At 38.0% G+C, this 22,909-nt stretch overlaps 1 protein-coding gene and 1 long non-coding RNA gene across 2 annotated transcripts; one reads left to right on the top strand and one right to left on the bottom strand.

Moving 5' to 3' along the window:
- Positions 1-1,319: 1,319 nt before the first annotated feature.
- LOC122053934 (E3 ubiquitin-protein ligase UPL1-like) lies at positions 1,320-22,594 on the bottom strand. Its single transcript, XM_042615836.1, has 6 exons — positions 22,590-22,594; positions 21,513-21,515; positions 2,317-2,542; positions 2,105-2,244; positions 1,635-1,741; positions 1,320-1,466 (listed from the first exon to the last, which is right to left on the bottom strand). The coding sequence occupies exons 4-6, from the start codon at positions 2,141-2,143 to the stop codon at positions 1,364-1,366; spliced, it is 249 nt and encodes an 82-aa protein (XP_042471770.1). The 5' UTR covers positions 2,144-2,244; positions 2,317-2,542; positions 21,513-21,515; positions 22,590-22,594; the 3' UTR covers positions 1,320-1,363.
- LOC122053935 lies at positions 17,262-18,068 on the top strand. The gene is made up of 2 exons (XR_006132455.1): positions 17,262-17,580; positions 18,022-18,068. It is a non-coding gene; the product is annotated as an uncharacterized LOC122053935 (long non-coding RNA).
- Positions 22,595-22,909: the final 315 nt, after the last annotated feature.

Raw genomic sequence — 22,909 nt, forward strand, 5'->3', positions numbered from 1 at the left:
TGCGAAGGGGTATACTCAGAAAGAGGGAATCAATTATGAGGAAACTTTTTTGCCAGTAGCTATGCTAAAATCTATCCGGATACTCTTATCTATTGCCGCTCATCTGCACTACAAGAAAAAAGTCAAACAACAACGATTTTTCACCGTTGTCGTAGGCCATTTTGAACTGTTGTTAAAGGCCGTGTTGTTAAAAGGGGTGGCAAAAGACAACAGTTTTTAACCGTTCTCTTTGAAGGCAAAGACAACATTGTTTACAACGGTGAAAAACTGTTGTCTTTGAGCGTCTACCTTTAATAACAGGGTCTTCAACAACAGTTTTAAACTATCTACGACAACGGTGAAAAACCGTTGTCTTGTTTAGAAAAAAAATTAAAAAAAATTAATACACAATTTTCTAATATTATAAATCATTCAAAATACTAAATTTCAAAATAAAATTTAATATACAATTTTCTAACATTCAAAAATAATATTTATAACATTCTGAAGAAATTTCATAAGCAACCAACAAAATTTCATAAGCAGCTAACAAAATGATAACACTATTAAAACAAAGGTAGAACAATATAACACAAGATTTTCTACTTAGATGTCGGTGAAGAGGAGGGATTGCAGCTCTTAGTGCTCCTTAATTTGTTAAAGTCTCTTCATTTTTTTAGCTTGTCGGCATTCTTCCCAATACTCTGGAGGACACCTATTCGAAAAGATATATATTACAAATTAGAAACTAAACTGTACGCGTGATTCTAATTGCATTGCATAAATGTTACATAACCATAAAAACCATTTGATATAGTCATCTAACAAAAGTGCAAAAAGCGTTATTTATGTAACATAAATGGTAACCTCTTGAAACAATATGGTGGCTCTTAAATTTCTTAACAAAGAATGGTTTGGTGTTGGGATTGATAGAGTCACCACTAGACTTTAGATGTTGTTTGATTAAGAATGATCCTAGCTTATGCATCATACTTCTGGGCATTGACAGGGACTTAAGTGGAAATTGTGATATGGTGACTTGTTGCCAATGAAATGTTTTTCAAGTTAGGGTGAGAGATTATCAAGTAGAACTTTTAAGCCAATGGTTGAGTCTGAGTAGTGAGTCAATACTCCCACCTAGGCAGGTCGAGAGAAATCCTCCTCACTCAAAGAGGCATTTGATGGGTCAAAATCAGCAATTGGTAAAATAAATGATAAAATAGACATGCTATAAAATTGAAAGACCAGTTAGTTAATTTTTGGTACAAAATAAGCTAGTTAACCTAAAAATTAAGGCTAACAATATATTTGAGAGATCAAAGAAAGCAATTGACCTGTACATGGCAGAGAGAAAATAGTCATATGTTATCAACTGCCACAAGGTCTAACCAAAACCAAAGCCTTCACTAGCTTCATGGATAGCAAGCAACAACCTTTCTTCTAATTGTTCCTTGGAAGAGTATTCTGGTAGATCTAGTTGGTTAAAACTGCACATTGATTGAAAGTTATTAATGTTTGGTTAAGATTCAAGTAAAGAGAAACATGAAAGCATCAAATGCAATAAAATATAATTGAATGGAGGGAATGGAAAACACCAAGATGTAGAATATAATTATACCCCTGAAAGAATTTTACAATTGGTGGCAAGGCATTACCAGGTATGTGCAGAGGGCAGCCTTTCAGGAGCACCATATGTCTTGTGAATCTGAAACTGCTGGGGACCAGATATACCCTGTAATGCTTTAAACCCCTCCAGGGGAACCTGAATTACATCCAAAAGATTATAAATCCTGTCAACCAAACTTTACTATTCAACCCACCATGCGTGCAAGGCCTTAATTGCTTGTTAGGAACAAAATGTTACTATACTATTGTGTAAGTGCACTGAAAATCAACAAGAAGAGATGCATTTGTCTGCTAAATCTTATTTTATTATGCTGTATTTATTCAACAGTGCTGCATAATCGTGCACCATTCATTTTCAACTTCTATATGATGCTTTGTTTTCAAGTGTAATTAGGTTTTCTCTTTGCCTGTGTTAGTAACTAGTTATGTGTCAGTAGTATCTCCTGTCAAAAGATCAAGAAAAGTCAAGTAAAAAAACAATAAAACTATCATAATATACCTTTGATGTTCTAGTAACAAATTGTAGTAATCTCGCCATGTCCTCCTTGTTAAATGATTTAACAACTTCCCAAAACCACTGAATTACAGTAGAAGCAGCTGAATATCCAGTATACTCTGTGTTGGCTTGAAGATCATCAACTGCATGATGCAAGATGAATTAAATGAAGTATACAATACTCTAACTTTTAATTAAACAAGAAACAAACTTACGGTCAATCTCTGGAAGTCCACTTATAAGAAGTTCAAGTTCCTTGTCATTGAATATTAAAATAAGTTCCTTAGGCACTAATTCATTGAAGCCTTCTAGAAAAGAATTGATCTGAGGACGAATAGTTGTGGTCAAAATGTGTTCAGCCACAAGATCCACATATTCATGCTTTGTCTCCTCAATTACTCTGATATTCCTCCCTCCGGGAATAAGCTCATAGTCAGTGACCTTCAACAAAAGTAGTTACTAGAAAAAGTAAAAGTTTAGTCAATTAGGCATATGTATATTTATACATTATTTAATTTCCTTTTCTTCCATATCTGAGCCAGCAAAATCTGAGTGTGGATTCAGTTACCCTAGTTGCGCAGATACTGAAGAAGAAATTTGACTATTAATATACATTTAAAAGGACTATCTTCCACCAAGGAACCCTCTCGGATGGAAGATGAACGGAAGTAATGGAGGTGCTGGAATGAACCGCCGCCAACCTCTGCCTCTACCGCCTGAACCCCAGTAGGAAGAAGTGAAGAAGACCGTCGTAAGGTGAAGCACCAATGAGAATGCCCCCCTTCCCTAGCTAGATGTAACTTCCCATCGTCGCCGTGATCAAATGAAGCACCAATGGCAATTAATTCCTTTACCCGATCTAGGCCCTCTGTGCATACAACCTGGAGTTGACAATGTTAGAAGGTAATTGGACAATCCTCTTAGATATTTGTAATAACTAATAATCTACTATTAAAAAGAAGCCACAGATCACTGCTTCGAAATTCTTATCCACTAAAATACCATCACAATATACACAATGAGCATACGTGGATCATACTTCATCAAGAGAGAAAAAGCTACAGGATACCAATATGCGTGAATCAAGAATAAAATTGTGAAATTAGAAACACCAAGGAAGCTTACTTTAACAGTCTCTTCATCACAAAGATAAGCCCCAGCAATGGTTGTGTCTTGCATGTGGCTCTCTATGGAATCTGAAGGGCACAAAACAACACTAACTCCACCTTGAGCATAATTTGTGTTGCTCGCCTGAGGTTCAGCTTTAGTAATTATAGCAACAGATCCATACTTTGAAACTTCTAAGGCATACCGTAGTCCAGCAACACCACTACCAACAACTATAAAATCAAAAAACTTTGTATCGCAATTGCTGTCTTGCGAGCACACAATTCTAGTATGTCTATCTGCAGCAGTCCTCCTGGTAAATAGAGTTTGGACAGAGCGAACAGTTGTCCCATGCCCAAACCTGGAAATGGTACAAAACCTGACAAAGAAGATAATACAGGTTGTTAAATGTAGTAGGATTGTTTCACCTTTGGTAAAGGAGAAGAAGTGGAAGGGCGGTGGCGTCGCGAGCCCTAGCTCGAGGAGAAGCCGCGCGAGATGAATCGAGGGTTCTGGTACTGATGCCGTGTGAAGAAATAAAGGAAAGGGAATGGTTTTCTCCTCCTTTAATCTGGGTCGTCCGATTTGATGAAGATGGATCCATCTGATCTAGCTGATGAAGAGATGAGTGGTGCGGATCTAGTTGCCTTCTTGCTTCGATCCAATGGTCCATGTAGCTTCAAATCTGGATGGAAGGTTGGATGGCTTAGATCTGAATGAAGGAGGAAGATTTCTCTTGATCTGGATCAACGACTCATATTAATTCTACTTGATCTCCGTCATTTGACCTCCAAATAAAGTCAAATTTGGAGGAGGAGCGTCTTTCGCGGAGGAGTCGCGAAGGAGGAGTCAGAGATAGGTTTTTGTTCGTTTGAAGAGTTATAGAGAAGTGGGTTTTATTTTTTTTTTCATGAAGTTAAAAAAATTGTTGTGTTTTTAGGATTCAACAACATTCAATAGACAACAGTTTAATAAAACTGTTGTATATTATCACATAAGCAACACTAAAAGACAATAGTTTTTTAAAATCGTTGTCTTTGACACACATTAGACAACAGTGTTTTGAAAAACTGTTGTTATTTAAAAAACATTATGGTGAACAACAACAGTTTTCAATAAAACTGTTGTTAAATGGAAAAAAGACAACAATTTCTTGAAAAACTGTTGTCTATTAGGTGTGGTTAAATCCAGTTTTTCTTGTAGTGCTGGATTATGAGGTTTGGCAAATGGATGTCAAGACTGCTTTCCTTAATGGAAGTCTTGAAGAAAACATCCATATGAAGCAACCAGAGGGGTTTATTGCAAAGGGTAAAGAGCATCTAGTATGTAAGCTCAATCAGTCTATTTATGGGCTGAAGCAAGCTTCAAGGTCTTGGAACATCCGGTTTAATGAAATAATCTAGTCCTATGGATTTATTCAGTGTCCGGATGAGTCTTGTGTATACAAGAAGTATGATGGAAATATGGTGGTATTTCTTGTACTATACGTAGATGACATTTTGTTAGTTGCCAACAATATCAAAGTGTTGTCGGAAGTAAGAGTATAGTTGTCCAAGCAATTTGATATGAAGGACTTGGGAGAATGGGCACATATTCTCGGGATCAAAGTAATAAGAGATCGCAAGAAGAGAATGTTGTGCTTATCCCAAGCTTCATATATCGATACTGTTAGAGTGTATACTAAAAGCCTAGTTTTTTGTAAACATTTATTTTTAAAATAAAGAATCACATTGGTTAAATGTCTACATTTATAGGCTAAGTGTAGTTGTTCAATTAATTTATATTGTATATAACATGGTGTGTGGTGTCACACACATAAATAATGTTATCAATTCTTTATAAATTATAAACAGTTGCTCACTACTAAGATGGATAGGATCAAACCATTGGAATAGTCATAGTGTAATTTGGTATTAGTTTATCTTGACTATAAAATTACACTAGTACACTCAGAGTATATTGAGCTGGACCATTTAAGGTAAGTTCTTGTTATACTGACTGAATAAAAGAACAAGACCTTTGTTATTATGGAAGTGTGTGTTCTTAATCCTGATATAATAACAAGCACATATATCTAATATTTATTTCTTTAACTTATCAATGGGTGAGATTTAGTTTGATAAATCAAGAGGCCCGATAAGTTGGGAAATGATATTATTTATAGTGTGTGTTGTTGATTATAGAAGGAAACTGTGTCCTAGTAATCTAGGTTGATGATGTCCCCAAGAGGAGCTCATAAGGATCGTCATGTAAACCCTGCAAGTGGACTTAGTTCGACATGACGATAAGGTTGAGTGGTACTATTCTTGGAGCTAGATATTAATTAAGTGAGTTGTCAGTAATGCATTTAATTAGTGGATATTCTATATCTTAAACACAGGGAGACTAACACACTCATGATAAGAAGGAGCTCAAAATGTAATTTGGGATTGGTGCGGTAGTTCAATAATAATTCTTTAGTGGTATGAATTATTATTGATGAAATTAAGTTGGGTGTTCGGGGCGAACAAAGGAAGCATAATTTCATCGGAAGATCAAAACTAATTCCTCCTCTCGGTCCCTATCGTAGCCTCTTATTTTTAAAGTATTATACCCACCTATACCCACCTTCTTACCCACCTTAAGGTGGCCGGCCAAGCCTAGCTTGGTACCCAAGCTAGGGCCGGCCAAACCAAGGTGAGTTGGTTTGCTTAGGTGGCCCGCCCTACACTACAACAAAAACCTTCATAGACATCGATTTTCCACCGGTGTCTATTTCATTTTCGACCGATGTTTATGAAGCCGATGTTAAAAGTCTGCCATTTTAGACATCGGGTTAAAACCGGTGTAGTATCACTTAACGACACCGGTCTTCGAATCGGTTATTAACCGATGTAGTATCACTTAACGACACCGTTTCATCAACGGTGTAAAACCGATGTAATATTGTATGTTAATAACACCAGTTTTGGCAGCGGTAAATGACCGATGTAATATTAGTTAATAACACCGGTTTTGCAGCGGTGGAAAACCGATGTAATATGTATATTTTTTAACAGCACAAATTTGATTTCCGAAACAATGAAAAATCGACAATAAAAAAAAAATACACAAATATTCACAAATTATACAAATATTCTTCATTCAATAATATCCATAAAATATACAAATATTCACAAATTATATAAATAATCTTCTTACAACAATATTCATAAAATACCCAAACATTTTTTTTACATCAAAAGCTAGCTAATAGATATCAAAATCAAGGTAGAACATTCTTTTAACACATCAAGGTAGAACCACACTTCAAATGTAATCTAGCATGCATTCAGCCCATTCGAACCGCACTTCATCAATTTCAACTCTGGAGTACTTGAGATTTGTAAACTGTAAAAACACATAAATAATATATTAGTAAACCAAGACTAAAAAGGATACAGCATGCAGAGTATCAGTAGTACAAGATGTTAGCAGTTCCTGCTAACAGAATTATATGCAAAGCTATATAAAGAATATTAGGCAGTAAGAGCATGGATAATAATGAGTCTGTCACATACTGATGCTTATATGGACAACTTAATGCCTATCCCATTGGATAAACTTTCATACACTCGAGCAAACTATTATCCTAGGCATGCATTCCATGCATAAATTTGTAGATATATATATGATTCTATCTTATATGCGTTTGCAGCAGATGAAAGAAGGGGTAACAAAATATGTTGCACAAACAAGAAACAAGGAACAAAGTTTAACAATAGAGTATTGCCTGCAAACTTGGCTATGGACAAAAAAGGCAAGATAGTCTACATAGAAATAGATACTTAGAGAACAAGAAGATCCAGAAGGTATGGTCACTTTCACACATCAATACTTTAACAAACAGAATATTACAAAGGCCAATCATAGGAAGGAGAATTTTACCGAGAAAATAAAGTTGTATCCCATTTCGAGAATAACACGCAGAAATTCTATCCTTCTCCACATCATTGACAAATATCCAGCAGTCATGTAAATCTTCTCATCTGAGAAATCCATTCCCTCAGTATAAAGAGCAAAACAGTGAGTATGCAAGGATATGCACCTTATGTACGCTTTCTTGTCCAAGGCAATGATTACCAAATGGTCCAGGAGTCTGCATGTTCCATCTCCTGTCCGAAAACTTTGAAAAAACAAATCTATAATAGAACCAGGAGAAGCCCAGGCAGCATTCAAAGTTGTTAATATTACTGTTTTGTTTTCCATAGCTTCTTCCTTTAGAACTTTCTCAAGCTTAACATCGTTCTTTTCCTGCAAGCAGATATATAATTCTCTATAACGGAGGAAAATTCACAATTGTTTGCAGGCACACAAGTTAAACGATATAAATTAGGGGGGGGGGGAATGACTTATTATATTGCATAAAATAGCATAAATCAAGTGATTTACTGACAACTTAAGCTCATGGGGTAGATAATCATCCAATCAGATTTAACATTGTATTAAGCAGAAGAAACAAAATCAATCCAGGTACTAGGCTTGTCTACAAATTCAACTTCGCCAAAATGAAGTGTGTTGAGAATATAGCATTCAGAATTCAACATCAAAGGAATGGTAGCTAGAGAGTATCCTAGAAAGTCACAAGGCATAAAAATTTTGAAAACAGTTATAACTTTTCAATAGTTTAGAAACATTATAGACTAAACCCTATTATGTCTAATTGAAACAAGTTGATCGGGAAGGTTAAAATAAGTTAATCAGCTTTTCATATATGTTGGATTTACTATAGAAAACTTGCTGCATTATGTAGAAAAGACATTCAATTGCACTTTACAGTATCTTAAAGTTTTTCAAGAAGAACAAAATACTCTACAAAAGACTATTGTATACTTCATAAGTAACTCATATCATACACATACTAAGTGCATAATGAAAGTTGTTAAATTGTAGTTAGCCCAATAGAAATGGCTTCATAATTAGCATCAAGAAGTTCACCAAAACACAAATGATTAGGAAGACTAGCATATGAGGAATAGATTTAAATCATGAAACTTCTGACGCAGAAGGTACATGCTGGTCCAACAAAGTTGTACACAATTTAGTTGTTAAAATAAGTGAGATGAAATGTAAAGCAAAAAAACAGTTATGTGCAGAAATACATGTAATAATAAAATTGCTGCATAATTGAACATGCCCAAGATACACAGGATCATGACTCACTAAAACGTTGATGTTGTTGCTCAAATGTTATAACACGAGGAGGAAGGAACCCAAAGCCATACATGATAAATATATAGAGCCGAACCTGATCATAGAAGTAACCCAAAACCATACTATGCAATCTTAAACACTTAAAAGAGAAACATTTTATCACCTGTTTGAGACCAATAATGTAATTCTCCCAATCAAACCTCTCTGCCAAACCATTTAGCAAGTCTGCGATCTGCTCATAATTCATTGGGCGCAAAGTATCAACTTCAAAACCAAACTTTTCATGTTCAGTACCAATTCTGTTTCAGCAAAAAAACATACAAGTCATTATAACAATATGACCAACGACAGTGAAACGTCTCTTTAAACTTCAAAGATAAACAAAGAGGCATCCCTTCCATATGGAATAGAAAAAATGAAACAATTCAATAAGTACAAGGAAATTAATTTTCATAAGAAACAACATCGATAAACTATTGATTCCTAGAGGCCAGCTCCATGGATCTTTTCTCAACATTGACCTCTATGTAAGGAAATGAATGGAAAAAAAAAACAAATTCATAAACAAGGAGCCTTAAATAAGGAAATAAAGCAGTTTATTAAGGGTACAATAAATGGACAAGATTAATTTGCAATATTAATACGAAGGAAAAAAAATCTTCTTTGTTCCTGTACTTCACAAGGATACTAGGACAGTAACTAATACAACCAGCCAAGTCTTCCTCGACTTAGATAATTAACAGGATATGTATTTAGTTCCTACAAAATTCCATATACTAATCATTCAAAGAAAACTTAAAAAAAAAAACATAATAATTGGAAAGGAGAAACAAAATCACATCAATAGAGATCCTGTATAAACTTCTGTACACCAAATGCATGATCAGAGGCAATCCATATTTATCCACCAACGATCCCAGGAAGGACTAGCAGGCATAGCAGAAAAGCCAGATGAAGAGTATATACCTCCATTTCTCCTTGGGCTTGCAACCCGAAGCGAGATACCTCACGAGATCGGAGTAGAAACCGACACCAAATTGACCAATCATGCTCACATCCACGCCGGCTTGGAGTGCCTCCATGAACTCCTTGGTGCCAGACCGTGCGATAGTGCCCAAATTGTTCACTAGATCTCCTTGGTGCCAGACCGTGCGATAGTGTCCGGTTTTAGTATTGTTCTTGATGAACACTTTCCATGGGCGGGTAGGGTGAGAGGAGGCCTATGTTTTCAGTCATGAAAAGGTAAGGTTTGACTTCATTGAAAGCACAGAGGCGGAGGAGACGTCGAGAGGAGATGGGTGTTCAGGTCGCTGGGACGTGGTCCGCCTCCACGACACGTGTCGATCTGTCGCGTTATGATTAAATGAAATATTGATTAAGAATCAATCATCTCGCTAGCTAGGACAGAATACAATCGATCGAGATCGATCGATGGAGCTAAAAAAAATTAATGATCAATAATATCATATATGTATATAGTATATTACATACCTGTTGTTGGAGGGCAAAGATGTGAGCGACGCAGCCGTAAACGGGATCACGGAGGCGAGCCTGTGCCTCGTAGCAGATGGTGACGACGGCGTCAAGACGCTTGTGAGCGGGGATGTGGAGAAGCAACTTGGAGACGTTGCTGGCACCGAAAACCTTGTGAACCGTCGCGAAGTGCGCCGCGCCCTGCTCCGAGTCAAAATAGGGAGCGAAGATGCATCCTGTCACACACTTACGCTGCAGAAACTTGCAGATCCCGCAAGGCCCTCCTCCTCCTGCTCCTCCTCCTCCACTGCCAGCTCCGCTTCCTCCTCCTGATCCTGCTCCTGCGCTGATACTGATTCCACTACTCATATCACACCCTGCAGTCAGCCAGCCCCAATTGATAATACTGGCTATCTATTACGCGCGTATGAGAGCTTGTAGCAGTCTTGAAGGAAGAGTGATCGATAGAGATTATAAGAGGGAGGGAGAGAGCTAAAATGGTGTGAGGAGAGAGAAATTAAGAGGGGCGGTGGGTTTAGAGGAGTTACTACTGTTCGATGCTTGTTGGCTTTTGGTTTCTCTAGCACTTTAAAGCCACGCCAAGCGCCCAATCCTATCTCTTCTCCCCACTGATCTCACAAGCCACTTCTACACGGCCAGGGCCAGGGCAGCCCTTCCCTTAGTAGCTTGCGTGAAGAAAGCATGCAATGCAAATTTAATTAATTTAATTAAGAAAACCAAACCCTATCTCTATATTTCCTCGGCTCCATCTGATCTATTCTTGCTATAGCTAGCTTGTCACTGTGCATCAGTACCATTGCACAAATTGTGTTCGGTCGATGGAGGTTGGGGGAGGCAGAGGAAGGCAGCCGCTTGGACATGGCTTTTTACGCCGCTGCGCCTTCGGCGCCAGGACCGAGTGCTTCCCTTCTGGCTGCGTCGATGATGGTCGGGCGGAGGAGGATAATATGGAGGAGTTTGCTCAGAGGTTGGAGGAATCGATTCTCGAGCTTCAACGGCAACAAGGAAATGGAGGAGACGCATCCCTGTTCTCTGCTTCCTTTTGCCTCAACACGAGCTCGCCGCCGTCGTTGAGCAAGCAAGAGCCTTCAACAGAGCCCCCGTGGGTGCCGGTGAGGCTGGAGCCGCCGGACTGGCCCGGCCAGATCGTGCCGGCGAGCGTGGAGAAGAAGCAGGTGGTTTTGATCCGATTGAGGGGGGCATCGATCCAAGAAGGGGAAGAGATCCAGGAAGGGGAAGAGGGAGATGAGGCTGAGACAAATGGTCGGGAGGTTTAGGTTTAGGTTTAGGCTGAGAGAAGCGACGCGATATTAGTTTAGGTTTTGAGGGAACGAAGTGTTGTAAATTTTGGTTGGAAAAATTAAATTATTATTTTTGGTTCATTAACACCGGGTTTTAAAAATCGCTGTTAAAACCGGTGTCTATTAACAAAAAAAAAAAGGCGCTCATAGACATCGGCTAAAAAACCGATGTCTATGAGCGAAAATCTGCGCTCATAGACATCGGTTTTTGGAAAAATCGGTGTAAAATACTCAAAGACATCGGTTTTTGCTTAAAACTGTTGTTGTTCCACCGATGTCTATGAGGGTTTTTCTTATAGTGCTAGCTTGAACCCAAGCTAAGGTGGTGGCCGACCACAATAAAAAATAAAAGGATTTTATTTTTAAAATCTTTTCTTATGTGGAAGCATGGTTTAAAAGAGAGTTTAAAATTTAAATCTTTCCTTTTATAATTTTTTACAAAGGATTAAGAGAAAGGTTTGATATCTTTCCTTATTTGTAGTTAAAATTTTTTTTTAATTTTTGGTAAAACTTTCCTTTTTTAACCATGCTCATAATTTAAAAGAGAGTTTTAAAAATTATAAATATTTCCTTTTATAGCTTTCTACAAAAGATTAAGAGAGAGATTTGATATCTATCCTTATTTGTAGATTGAAAGAAAGATTTTAATTTTGGAGAAAACTTTCCTTTTTGTAATTATCCACATGTTTTAATAGATAGATTTTAATTTATAAAAGTTTCCTTTTATAACCAATCATGAAGGGAATTTTTAAAGAGAAATTTTATTTTAAAAAATTCCAAAAACAAATTAGGAAGTTTTAATTTTGTATTTAAAACTTTCCTTGTTTGGAGCTCAAGGTGGTGGTCGGCCATTGAAGTTTAAAAAGGAAATTGTTGTTTAAATTTTCCTTTTGTTGGCAAGGAGAATAAGGAAGTTTTTATTAAAACTTTCCTTATATGCCAAGACCAAGGAATATAAAAGAGAGGGTAGAGGTGCCTCACCTCATAACCTAACATCTATTATTCCCTCTCTTCTCTTCCTTGGTGTGGCCGTCCCCTAGTCTCCTTTTCTCTTATTCTTTAGTGGCCGGTGGCACCCTCTCTTGGAGCTCTTGTGGTGGCCGGATTTTGCTTGGAGAAGAAGGAGAGAAAGGAGGCTTTGTTCTAGCATCCCTTAGAGCTTGAAGGTTGGTGGCCGAAACTTGCAAGGAGGAAGGGAGTGGTGGTTCTCGTCTTGGTAGATCGTCGCCCACACGACGTCCAAGATAAAAAGAGGAATACGATAGAAGATCAAGAGGTTGTTGCTTACCAAGAAAGGTATAACTAGTAATTCTATTCCGCATCATACTAGTTTTCTTTGTGTAGACTTTGAAATACCAAACACAAGAGACATATGATTCTAGGTTTCGAATTTGTGATTCAAGTTTGTGTTTTTTTTGTTTTTTCAAACTTGTGATTCGATTGTTCTTTTTGGTTAAACCTAAGGTTACTATAAGGAAATTAAATATTAAATTTCATTGAAAGGCTTTGTCTAGGAAGTGGTGGATGATCCCATACCCAAGAAGGCCTAGTGCCTCGCCATGTTTAATCTGGAAGCCAATATTTGAAATTAATATTTAATTGAATTTGTAACATGGGTGAATTTGGATCAATAATGTTAAGTATCATTTGCGATCCAAGTCTAAACCTCTAAGAACAGATAAGTTAAATTTGGAATCAATAATGTTAAGTTCCACTTGCGATTCCTAATTTAATTTCTAAAGAACACAATAGGTTGTTAGGAATAGTTCAGGACTTGTACAAAATTTTTATACAGGGGAACCGGTACGATATTCCGAGTATCAACCAATAATTGGTATCAGAGCTAGGGTTTTCCTCTGTGTGTTTGGTTTTCAGTTTTAATTATGCGCATGGCATACATAATTTAGGCAGGATAATAGTAGGATGTGCTAACTCTGTGGTTGTAGGCTTCAACTATTATGACCTATAGATATTGTGTGTGATTGGACCCTTGGACATGTCAAGGGCATTTTTGTGTGTGCATGATTGTATATATTAAATACAGCAGGACCTGTATTAGTTTTAGGATTTTACATTTTTGTTTCGATCTAGATTACATGTACATTCCTTTGTGGAGTATAGGATCGATATATGTAAAATTCTATTTTTATCGCGGATCATATCCTTGCAAGGTATGGTACTTTTTGTGGACCAGAGGTGCAGCGGAAAAAGAAGCAAGATAGATGTGGCGACTTGACCCGATTGCAGTGGCTAAAGATGACAGTAGCTAGGGTTGGCAGCACACGGAGGATAGTGATGGAAAAGATCATAATAGTTAGAAAATTATTTTTTCCATATTTGTTGCATTATTTGCTGTGATGTGTGCTTGCATAGTTAAAATTCCTCACCTTAAATAACTAAGTGGGAGAGGGATTAGTAAATAAATTCCACGATCTCCATTACTGGTTTGTAAGTGATGCAACAAACTTGCGTGTTGGCTCTGAGTGCCTCCCTCCCCATCGGATGAGTTTGTTTGCAGATCACTAGTTTAAACTTATTTTATGGATGGTTATAGGAAATTATTTAGGAGCATGTGATCTTTTCCATCTTAAGGGGCACAATCCTATTTAATGGACTAAGTATCAAGTAATGGTATATACTTAGACACATTTAATAGTATCCTCCCCATCAGAGTCACTGCTATTATTTGTGCGACTGAAGGAAAAACCAACTATTAATTTTATTTTCATAAAGTTAGGTTGACAAGAATAAAATTAATGGGTAAAACTTCCTCTTACAAATGTTTGATTTTGTATACATCCATACTATCGTGGCATGCAAAATACACGGTGTTTGAGGTGTTGGTAAATTTAAATAGTATTGTTTGAGGAATCAATATTATTCTAAATTTAGAGTCTTGACCAAAAGTTCATTTTGTGATTCTTAGGATGACTTTCAACCCACTGAGTATTATTCTAAAAGAGAACAAACTTACTGGTCTAAACTACATAGATTGGAAAAGGAACCTGGACATTGTCCTAATTGCTGAAGGCTATAAGTTTGTACTGTTAGAGACCTGCTCTGATGCACCTAATAGTGATTCTAGTGAAGAGGAGATTGAGTATCATAAGAAATGGGTAAAAGCAGATGAGATGGCGCAGTGTTACATTTTGGCTTCAATGACAAATGTGCTGCAACATCAGCATCAGGACTTATCAACTGCTTATGATATGATGAACAATCTCAAAGAACTCTTTGGACACCAAAATTAGGCTGCTAGGCAAGAGGCAATGAGAAGATTAATGACAACCACCCTGTCAGAGGGGACACCCGTAAGGGATCATATCCTCAAGATGATGGCTTATTTAAACGAAATACAGATCCTTGGAGCTGAAATCGATGGGGAAACCCATATTGATATTATTCTCCAAACGCTACCCATAAGTTTTGAGCAGTTCTGCCTGAGCTATAACATGAACAAAAGGGCTTATACGTTAGTGGAACTTCTGACAGAACTTCAGGCAGCAAAAGGTATATTTCGTCATAGTCCTCAGATTCACTTTGCTGAAAATGTTTCTACTTCTAAGTCGAAAGGCAAGAAGAAGAAACAGGCTGGCTCAACAAAGAAGGTGAAAAGATGTCTAGATATTGGACCTAAAGCTGGAGTGAAGAAGCCAAAGGGCAAGTGCTTCATCTGTAAGCAGTCGGGACATTGGAAGGCGGACTGTCCTCGTAGGAATCAGAACAATAGAGGTATATCTTATTCTCTTGTAGTTGAAACATGTTTAGCGGTGTTATCTACCAGTACCTGGTATGTAGATACAGGAGCCACTGATCATGTCTGCAATACATTGCAGGGGTTCTAGGAAACCCGACGACTATATGAGGGAGATATAACGGTCTACATGGGCAATGCTACGAAAGTGGCGGCTGTTGCAGTGAGAGACGTCTACTTATCATTTGATAGGAATAGAAATTTGATTTTGAGAAATTTTCTTTATGTACCAACTTTTAGAAAAAATTTAATTTTAGTTTCTAAATTATTTGTGGATGGATATTCTATTTCTTTTGATGACAAAGTAGTTATCAAGAAGAATAGGGTTATTATCTGTTCTGGTACATTAGTAGGTAAATTGTATACTCTAAATCCAATTTCTCCCACAAAGCAACAAATGGAAATTAATAACACATCTTCTAATTCTAATAAGAGAAAAGAACTTTCGAAAATGAACCAAACATATCTTTGGCATCTAAGACTTGGTCATATTAACTTAAGTAGGATTCAAAGGCTAATAGCCGATGGACTCTTGGGTTCATTAGTGTTGGAAAAATTTCCAACTTGCGAATCTTGTTTGGAAGGTAAAATGGCCAAGAGACCTTTTAAGGCCAAGGAGTATAGAGCCAAAGATGCGTTAGAACTGGTTCATTCTGATTTGTGTGGTCCTATGTCTATCCGGTCCTATGTCTATCCAGGCAAGAGGTGGTTACAAATATTTTGTCTCTTTTATAGACGATTATTCGAGATACAGATACATTTACTTGATGCATCATAAGTCTGAATGCTTTGATAAGTTCAAAGAGTATAAGGTTGATGTGAAGAAATGTCATGATAAAAGTATCAAGACACTACGGTATTGATCGTGGTGGCGAATACCTTTTTGGAGAGTTTAGGAATTACTTATCAGAGGCTGGGATTCAATCCCAAATGTCTGCACCTGGTACACCTCAACAGAATGGTGTGACAGAACGAAGGAATATGACTCTTATGGAAATGGTTATATCGATGATGAGTTATTCTGAATTACCAAATTCGTTTTGGGGATATGCCCTAGAAACGGCAGCGCACATTCTGAACTTGGTACCTTCTAAATCAGTATCTTCTACTCCCACAGAATTATGGAATGGGCGTAAGTATAGTCTAAGACACATTTGGATTTGGGGTAGTCCAGCACATGTGCTGAAGGGAGACACTGACAAGTTGGAATCACGAACAGAAGTTTGTCTGTTTGTAGGATATCCCAAACACTACAACAAAAACCTTCATAGACATCGGTTTTCCACCGGTGTCTATTTGATTTTCGACCGATGTCTATGAAGCTGATGTTAAAAGTCTGCCATTCTAGACATCGGGTTAAAACCGGTGTAGTATCACTTAACGACACCGGTCTTTGAATCGATTATTAACCGGTGTAGTATCACTTAACGACACCGTTTCATCAATGGTGTAAAACCGATGTAATATTGTATGTTAATAACACCAGTTTTGGCAGCGGTAAATGACCGATGTAATATTACTTTATAACACCGGTTTTACATCGGTGGAAAATCGATGTAATATGTATATTTTTTAACAGCACAGATTTGATTTTAAAACCGACAATAACAAAAAAAAATACACAAATATTCACAAATTGTACAAATATTCTTCATTCAATAATATCCATAAAATACAAAAATATTCACAAATTATATAAATAATCTTCTTACAACAATATCCATAAAATACCCAAACATTCTTTTTACATCAAAAGCTAGCTAATAGATATCAAAATCAAAGTATAACATTCTGTTAACACATCAAGGTACAACTGTCTCAAATGTAATCTAGCATGCATTCAGCCCACTCGAACCGCACTTCATCAATTTCAACTCTGGAGTACTTGAGATTTGTAAACTGTAAAAACACATAAATCCACCATATGTCAAATAACTAAAACAAATGTGTGCATGTATCAAATAAAATAGAATACTGAGTTTTTAAAGGCTGCTGTGGAAGATAACGAATATAACAGTGAAGGAAGCATAGAAAAACAAAGAAAATGTTCATAGTTAACAAGCAAATGAAGAGATATACTATTTATTGTACTACCTCTGATGCCATCTTCCAAATATCATAAGCAAGAATGCAATTGTGCCCTTTGTATACACATGGCTAATAGATATAATACAATAAGGAGCAAAAGCTATAAAATTCACCATCACCACGCAATCAATGAAGCAGGCAAACACAAGGTGGGTTGATATGCAGTGAAAGTGTTAATTAAGTGGAACTGCAGCAAATCATGACTCAAGTCTGAGCTTTTTTTGCGGCTTTCATCTTTCCCAGATAATTCCTTCAGTGATTTTTGCTGCTAACTTGGTTTCTGTTTTTTCACATCTTTGTATTAGCGGAATGGATTAAGATTATAAAACCCTCTTACATTTCTTTTGCAGTTGGTTGATTTTGAGAGCTGGAAAATTATTTTCTCAGAATCTAAGAAAAGTGCTGGTTACTTCAGCAGAGTCTCTCTTCTAGAATATAATGTTCCTCGAGAGCAACAAGAAATGGAAATTCAAGCTAACATCTTTGCTTTTGGAGTAGTTTTACTGGAAATAATCAGTGGAAGACCTCCATATTGCAAGGAAAGAGGGTGTCTGATAAATTGGGTAAGATGCATATTTGAAAATATTTGATACTCAAAAATAGCATCAGCTTCTTGTAACAGATACTGAGGGCATAAACCCAAATTTGTTCTTATTTCCTACAAACTTCCGACAATCATTTGTTCCATGTCGTTTAGAAGCTTAATTCTCAACGAGCCCTCTAATCAGTTTATACAATAGTCAGGGTAAGTTAAAGGTTGTATTACCTCTATTTAGCTACCTTATCACATCCCAACTGAGGAAACCATAGCCTCGCTGCAAATCACAAGTTTCTTTCAACATTATCTTCCCTTTGGAGATTCATTAGTTGGAAAAGACATAACATTGTTTGCCCTTTGGGTTCGCTAGTCTCAAGATATATCCTTCTTGATCCAACAGTTTGTGATTCATATTAGTAGATTCATGCTATATATCCACGGCTCATTGTTCTTCTATGTTATACAGGCCACAAAGTATCTTCAAAACCCAGAAGAGATAAGTAAACTAGTAGACCCTGAACTGAAAAACACAAAGTCAGAAGACCTTGCGGGTTACAGTTAGCCATGTGCATGAAGATGGGGGTCTAAAAGTGTATATCTGGTTAAGTAGTTTCTATTACTGGCTTTTACTGTAACATATCAACTGAAAAGTGTATATCTGGTTAATTTACAAGTAATGAAGTATTCACAATCAGGAAGCTATTTAATGGTCTTCTTTCTTATCAAGAGCAGGGAATTTTCTTGATGCAAACTAGCCAATTACTGTAATCATAGGGCACAAGGTCACAAAACTCAGAAACATCGATTATGATAGGACGCTGAGATCCTAAGCAGCAATTTTACTTCAGAAAAACCTTGGAAACGATCCCAAATTCAAGAACATAAAGATCCTAACATATCACACTTACATCCGTCAACTCTACCTTAATAGGTTAGGTTAAATTCGAGTATCAATGTGTTAGAAATTTAGAGGAAGTTGAGCAGGTTCAAAAAATGTAATCAATCCTTTAATCCTAAGGTTATCATTTAAGATAGCTTATCCAGCCACTCTACTCACTGCATCTCCTAATCTCTAATTCCTTTCTTCTTAGGCAATCATTTAGTCTCCAACTAGTATCTGGTTTGTAACAAAAGCATAGCATTCGGTTTGTATAAAAAAAATCATTGAAACAAAAGCATAGCATCCGGTTTGTATCAAAAAATCATAGCAAGCACCAGGGGAACTAAATCGAAATTATCAAAATCACCAGGGGTAAATATTGTATTATTACCATTGCTGGAAGTGAATCCTTGTGGTCAACTCCAAAATTTTCAATTATATCTTTCATATATCGCATGATATAAAAACCACATTGCTCCGCATCCGGTTGTTGAGGAGCCTATGTTAGAAAAGAAATATTGGAATAACTCCTTCAAGGATAGTGAAACAGTTGCTAATCAAAAGGACATACCTTGACAGCTACCCATGTTGGTTGTTTTTTCCCTTTCCTTCCAGCCTCCGCATTATACATTTTCAAGGCCCTACATGCATAAAACCCGTGGGAATTGTATTGCCACATCAAAATACTTACATGTTTCAACAAAGGTAAGAAAAGAAGCCAAAAAACTTACATGTTGACAACATATTTCCAATCTTGATCACGAATGCGGTGACTAAGAGGATCCAACAAAAAAATAATCTCCTTCTCAACATTGATGATAGTCAAAATCCAGTGAAAACTACACAAAGAAATATAATTAGTGTATATATGCATCTTGCAAGTTCTCAAAATATGCAAGTGAGAGTGATATATAATGTTATTCTTACTCACCCAACGTTGCATGGCACAACAACCAATTGACCAGATGAGGTACCAATTAGCCTACTGCTTAAGTAACAAGCCCTTTTATTCAACTGTTCTTGGATGAAATCTCTATTCTGATTTCTTGATGGTACATATTCCACAGGCACTGGATCCACCAATCTGAAATCTTGTAGCAACATCTTTTCCTGCATCTTTCTATATAGATGCCTACAAAGAGTGGATCTGAGCTCAAGAATGGTTATTTGCAATAACCACGCAATGGATGAGAATGTCACTAGGCTACACATTCTAAACGTTGAGAGCTGATATTAAAATGTGGTTCCAGGCCATTCAATCTCGGAACTCTAATGTTGTCTATATTTCTCCCTTATACATAGTTTGGTTTATCAATAATGTTTCCATAGGTTTTGGTACTAACATCCATGTGATTAGATAATCTTGCTATCAAGTAGACATGGTAATAATTCATATTTATGCTTTAAAATGCTTCATGCCTTTCGGGAACCCATGGCAAGTGTGTCTGCATCCATGAGATGGTAAACAACTTAAATCATTCTATCGCTAGACTTTAATACCTAGTACAGTGCCACAACAACATGTTCTCTCTATCATAATTCACCATATGCTTTCTGAAACTATTGAGTTCACAAATCTGTAAATTAGAGATATAATTTCCTAGTTTGAGTGAATGATCCAAACTGATTCCTGATCACTCAATATGGTGTACAAAGAGTACAAAGTGTTTCATCTGTATGAAAGATTGAAATTCTAGGTGACTGGGAAGTTGTACAAAAACTTGAGGCAGCATGCATTCATAGGGAGGCAGCATTTGGTGAATCTGTGTAATGAGATATAGTAGACAAGCCATGATTCATCAAAATGTCAAACATAAAGACGACAAGGATTACAAGAGAGGAGACTAGTGAGACATAAAATATCCCAAAAAAATGATGAAATCTAAATTAATGAAACACATAAATAAAGTCCAATTCAATTGAAAGTTTACCACATATACACAACTATGCAAGTGTCTGTGATTGGCTTCAATTCACAAAAGGGAAATATGTCATCGCAATTAACATGGACTGTGCGCTCCATGCCAAATACATCAGGAACTAATTCCAAAATCACATTCTCTGTTTCATCAAGACGCTGAAAATTGTTAGGATCGATGATCGCGGCTAGAGAGGGGGGGTGTGAATAGCCGACCCCAAATTCTCGCGTTTCTTTCTACAAACTAGGGTTAGCGCAGCGGAAATAAGAACAAGAAACGAAGACAAGAAATCAAACCTCAATACGCGTCGATGTAACGAGGTTCGGAGATAAACTCCTACTCCTCGGCGTGTCCGTAAGGTGGACGAAGCCTATCAATCCGTCGGTGGATGAGTCCCCGGAAAACCGGCTAATAAGAACTCCTTCTGGGTGGAGAAACCTCACCACAATATCTCTTGCAACAGCAAGAATGAAGTACAGAAATACAGCAAGAAATACAGACAATATGAATGTAAAACACCTTGCTTGCCTTCGACTGGTTTCCGTTGACGAAGCAGCAACTTCACGGAAGAACAGCAGCAGCTGACCAGCCGGGGAAGCTCACACGAAGCTTCAGAAACAAAGAGCTCAGCAAAGCTCAAGAGCACACCAGCAGCTCAGTAGAAAGAAGAGGAAGAAGAAGCCCAGAACAGTAGCTCCTCAATCCCTTTTATAACCTGCGAAGAAGACACAGAAGAAACTAGCCGTTGCTACGCAACGGCTAGGACGTGGACCGATCAGGCTGAAGCCTGATCGGTCTGGGGACCGATCAGGCCCTGTCCAGACCGATCAGAAGGCTTCACAGGGAGTTGCCCAACTCTCTGTGTGGAATCTGATCGGTCCCTGGACCGATCCCACCTCAGGTGGTAGCGTCCCTGATCGGTCCCGGGGACCGATCAGGCTCCATGCTGATCGGTCCCCAGACCGATCAGTAAGCCCACAGAACCATCATCGCCTTTTGTTTGTTATCTGATCATACACAAACGTATCACTGGATCGGTCTGCAGACCGATCCAGAGCTTGGTTTTTGCCCAAATCAAGTCCCAAGTCTCCCAAACTAACATCCGGTCAACCTTGACCTGTTGGTACATCATGCTTAGCATCCGGTCACTCCCTTGACCTGCTAAGACTCCTCACCAAGTGTCCGGTCAATCCCTTTGACCCACTTGGACTTTTCTCTTCGTGTCAAGTATTTGGTCACTCCCTTGACCTACTTGACCTTCTCAACACCAGATGTCCGATCATCCTTGATCCATCTGGATTTTCCCTTGCCCGGCTTCACTCACCAGGACTTTCCAACTGCCTGGCTTCACTCACCAGGACTTTCCAATTGCCTGGCTTCACTCACCAGGACTTTCCCACTGCCTGGCTTCACTCACCAGGACTTTCACCTAGCTTCATTCACTAGGGTTTTCACAACTGCCTGGCTTCACTCACCAAGACTTTCCCACTGCCTGGCTTCACTCACCAAGACTTATCCGACTGCCTGGCTTTACTCACCAGGACTTTCCACATCCGGTCCAGAGAACGAGCTCCCGAGCTCTCTCTGACCACAGTCCAGAGAACGAGCTACCGAGCCCTCTTCGACTTCCACTTGCCAAGTTCCCATACTTGGACTTCTCCGTGCCAAGTCTCCATACTTGGACTTTCTCCCGTGCCAAGCTCCCTGCTTGGACTTTTCCCGTGCCAAGCTCCATGCTTGGACTTTTCTCGTGCCAAGCTCCCTGCTTGGACTTTTCCGAGTCAGGTCAACCAGGTCAACCTTGACCTAAGGTTGCACCAACAATCTCCCATCAAAATACAACTCTTCTGTTTTTGTCAAACATCAAAATACAACTCGAGTCAGGTCAACTCGAGTCGGGTCAACCAGGTCAACCTTGACCTAAGGTTGCACCAACAATCTCCCCCTTTTTGATGTTTGACAATACCTTTTAAGTTAGGCTAATCCAATAGCCTCAACTTTCCTCATGCCACTAGGTAATGAAACATAAGTTACAACCTTACATTCTCCTTCTAAGAAGGCAACCTCCTTCTTAGATAATGAAGGCCTAACTTAAACCCTTCATTCTCCCCCTATTGGCACACATCAACAAACTCTCCCCCTGAAGAGTAAGTTATCGTTGTTCACAGCTTCACTCGTCGTGATCAACAACCTCTCCCACTAACTCCAATGTTCTTCCTTGAACATTCTCTAGACATTCTTCCCCTTTTTGACATACATCAAAAGGAGTGAATCAAGGTCAAGAGTTTCTTCCTAATGAAAGTCTCATACCTTTCATTGAAACTCTTAATTTCCCTCTTGACACTAGAGTCAACACTCAACTTAGTGATAATCCCATATCACTCAAGTCTTTAGGAGTAAAAACTCCCCCTAAAAATCAACTTCCCCTTGACTAATAGGTAAAACTCTCCCTAAAGGTCAACTCCCCCTTGACCATTGCACCAACAATGTCTTGGAAAGTTTCAAGCCTTTAGAAATCCAAAACACCAACTCCCAGCTGAAATTTCAGACAAAAC

This window comes from Zingiber officinale, chromosome 3A (genome assembly GCF_018446385.1).
Source record: "Zingiber officinale cultivar Zhangliang chromosome 3A, Zo_v1.1, whole genome shotgun sequence".
Classification (NCBI taxonomy): Eukaryota; Viridiplantae; Streptophyta; class Magnoliopsida; order Zingiberales; family Zingiberaceae; genus Zingiber; species Zingiber officinale.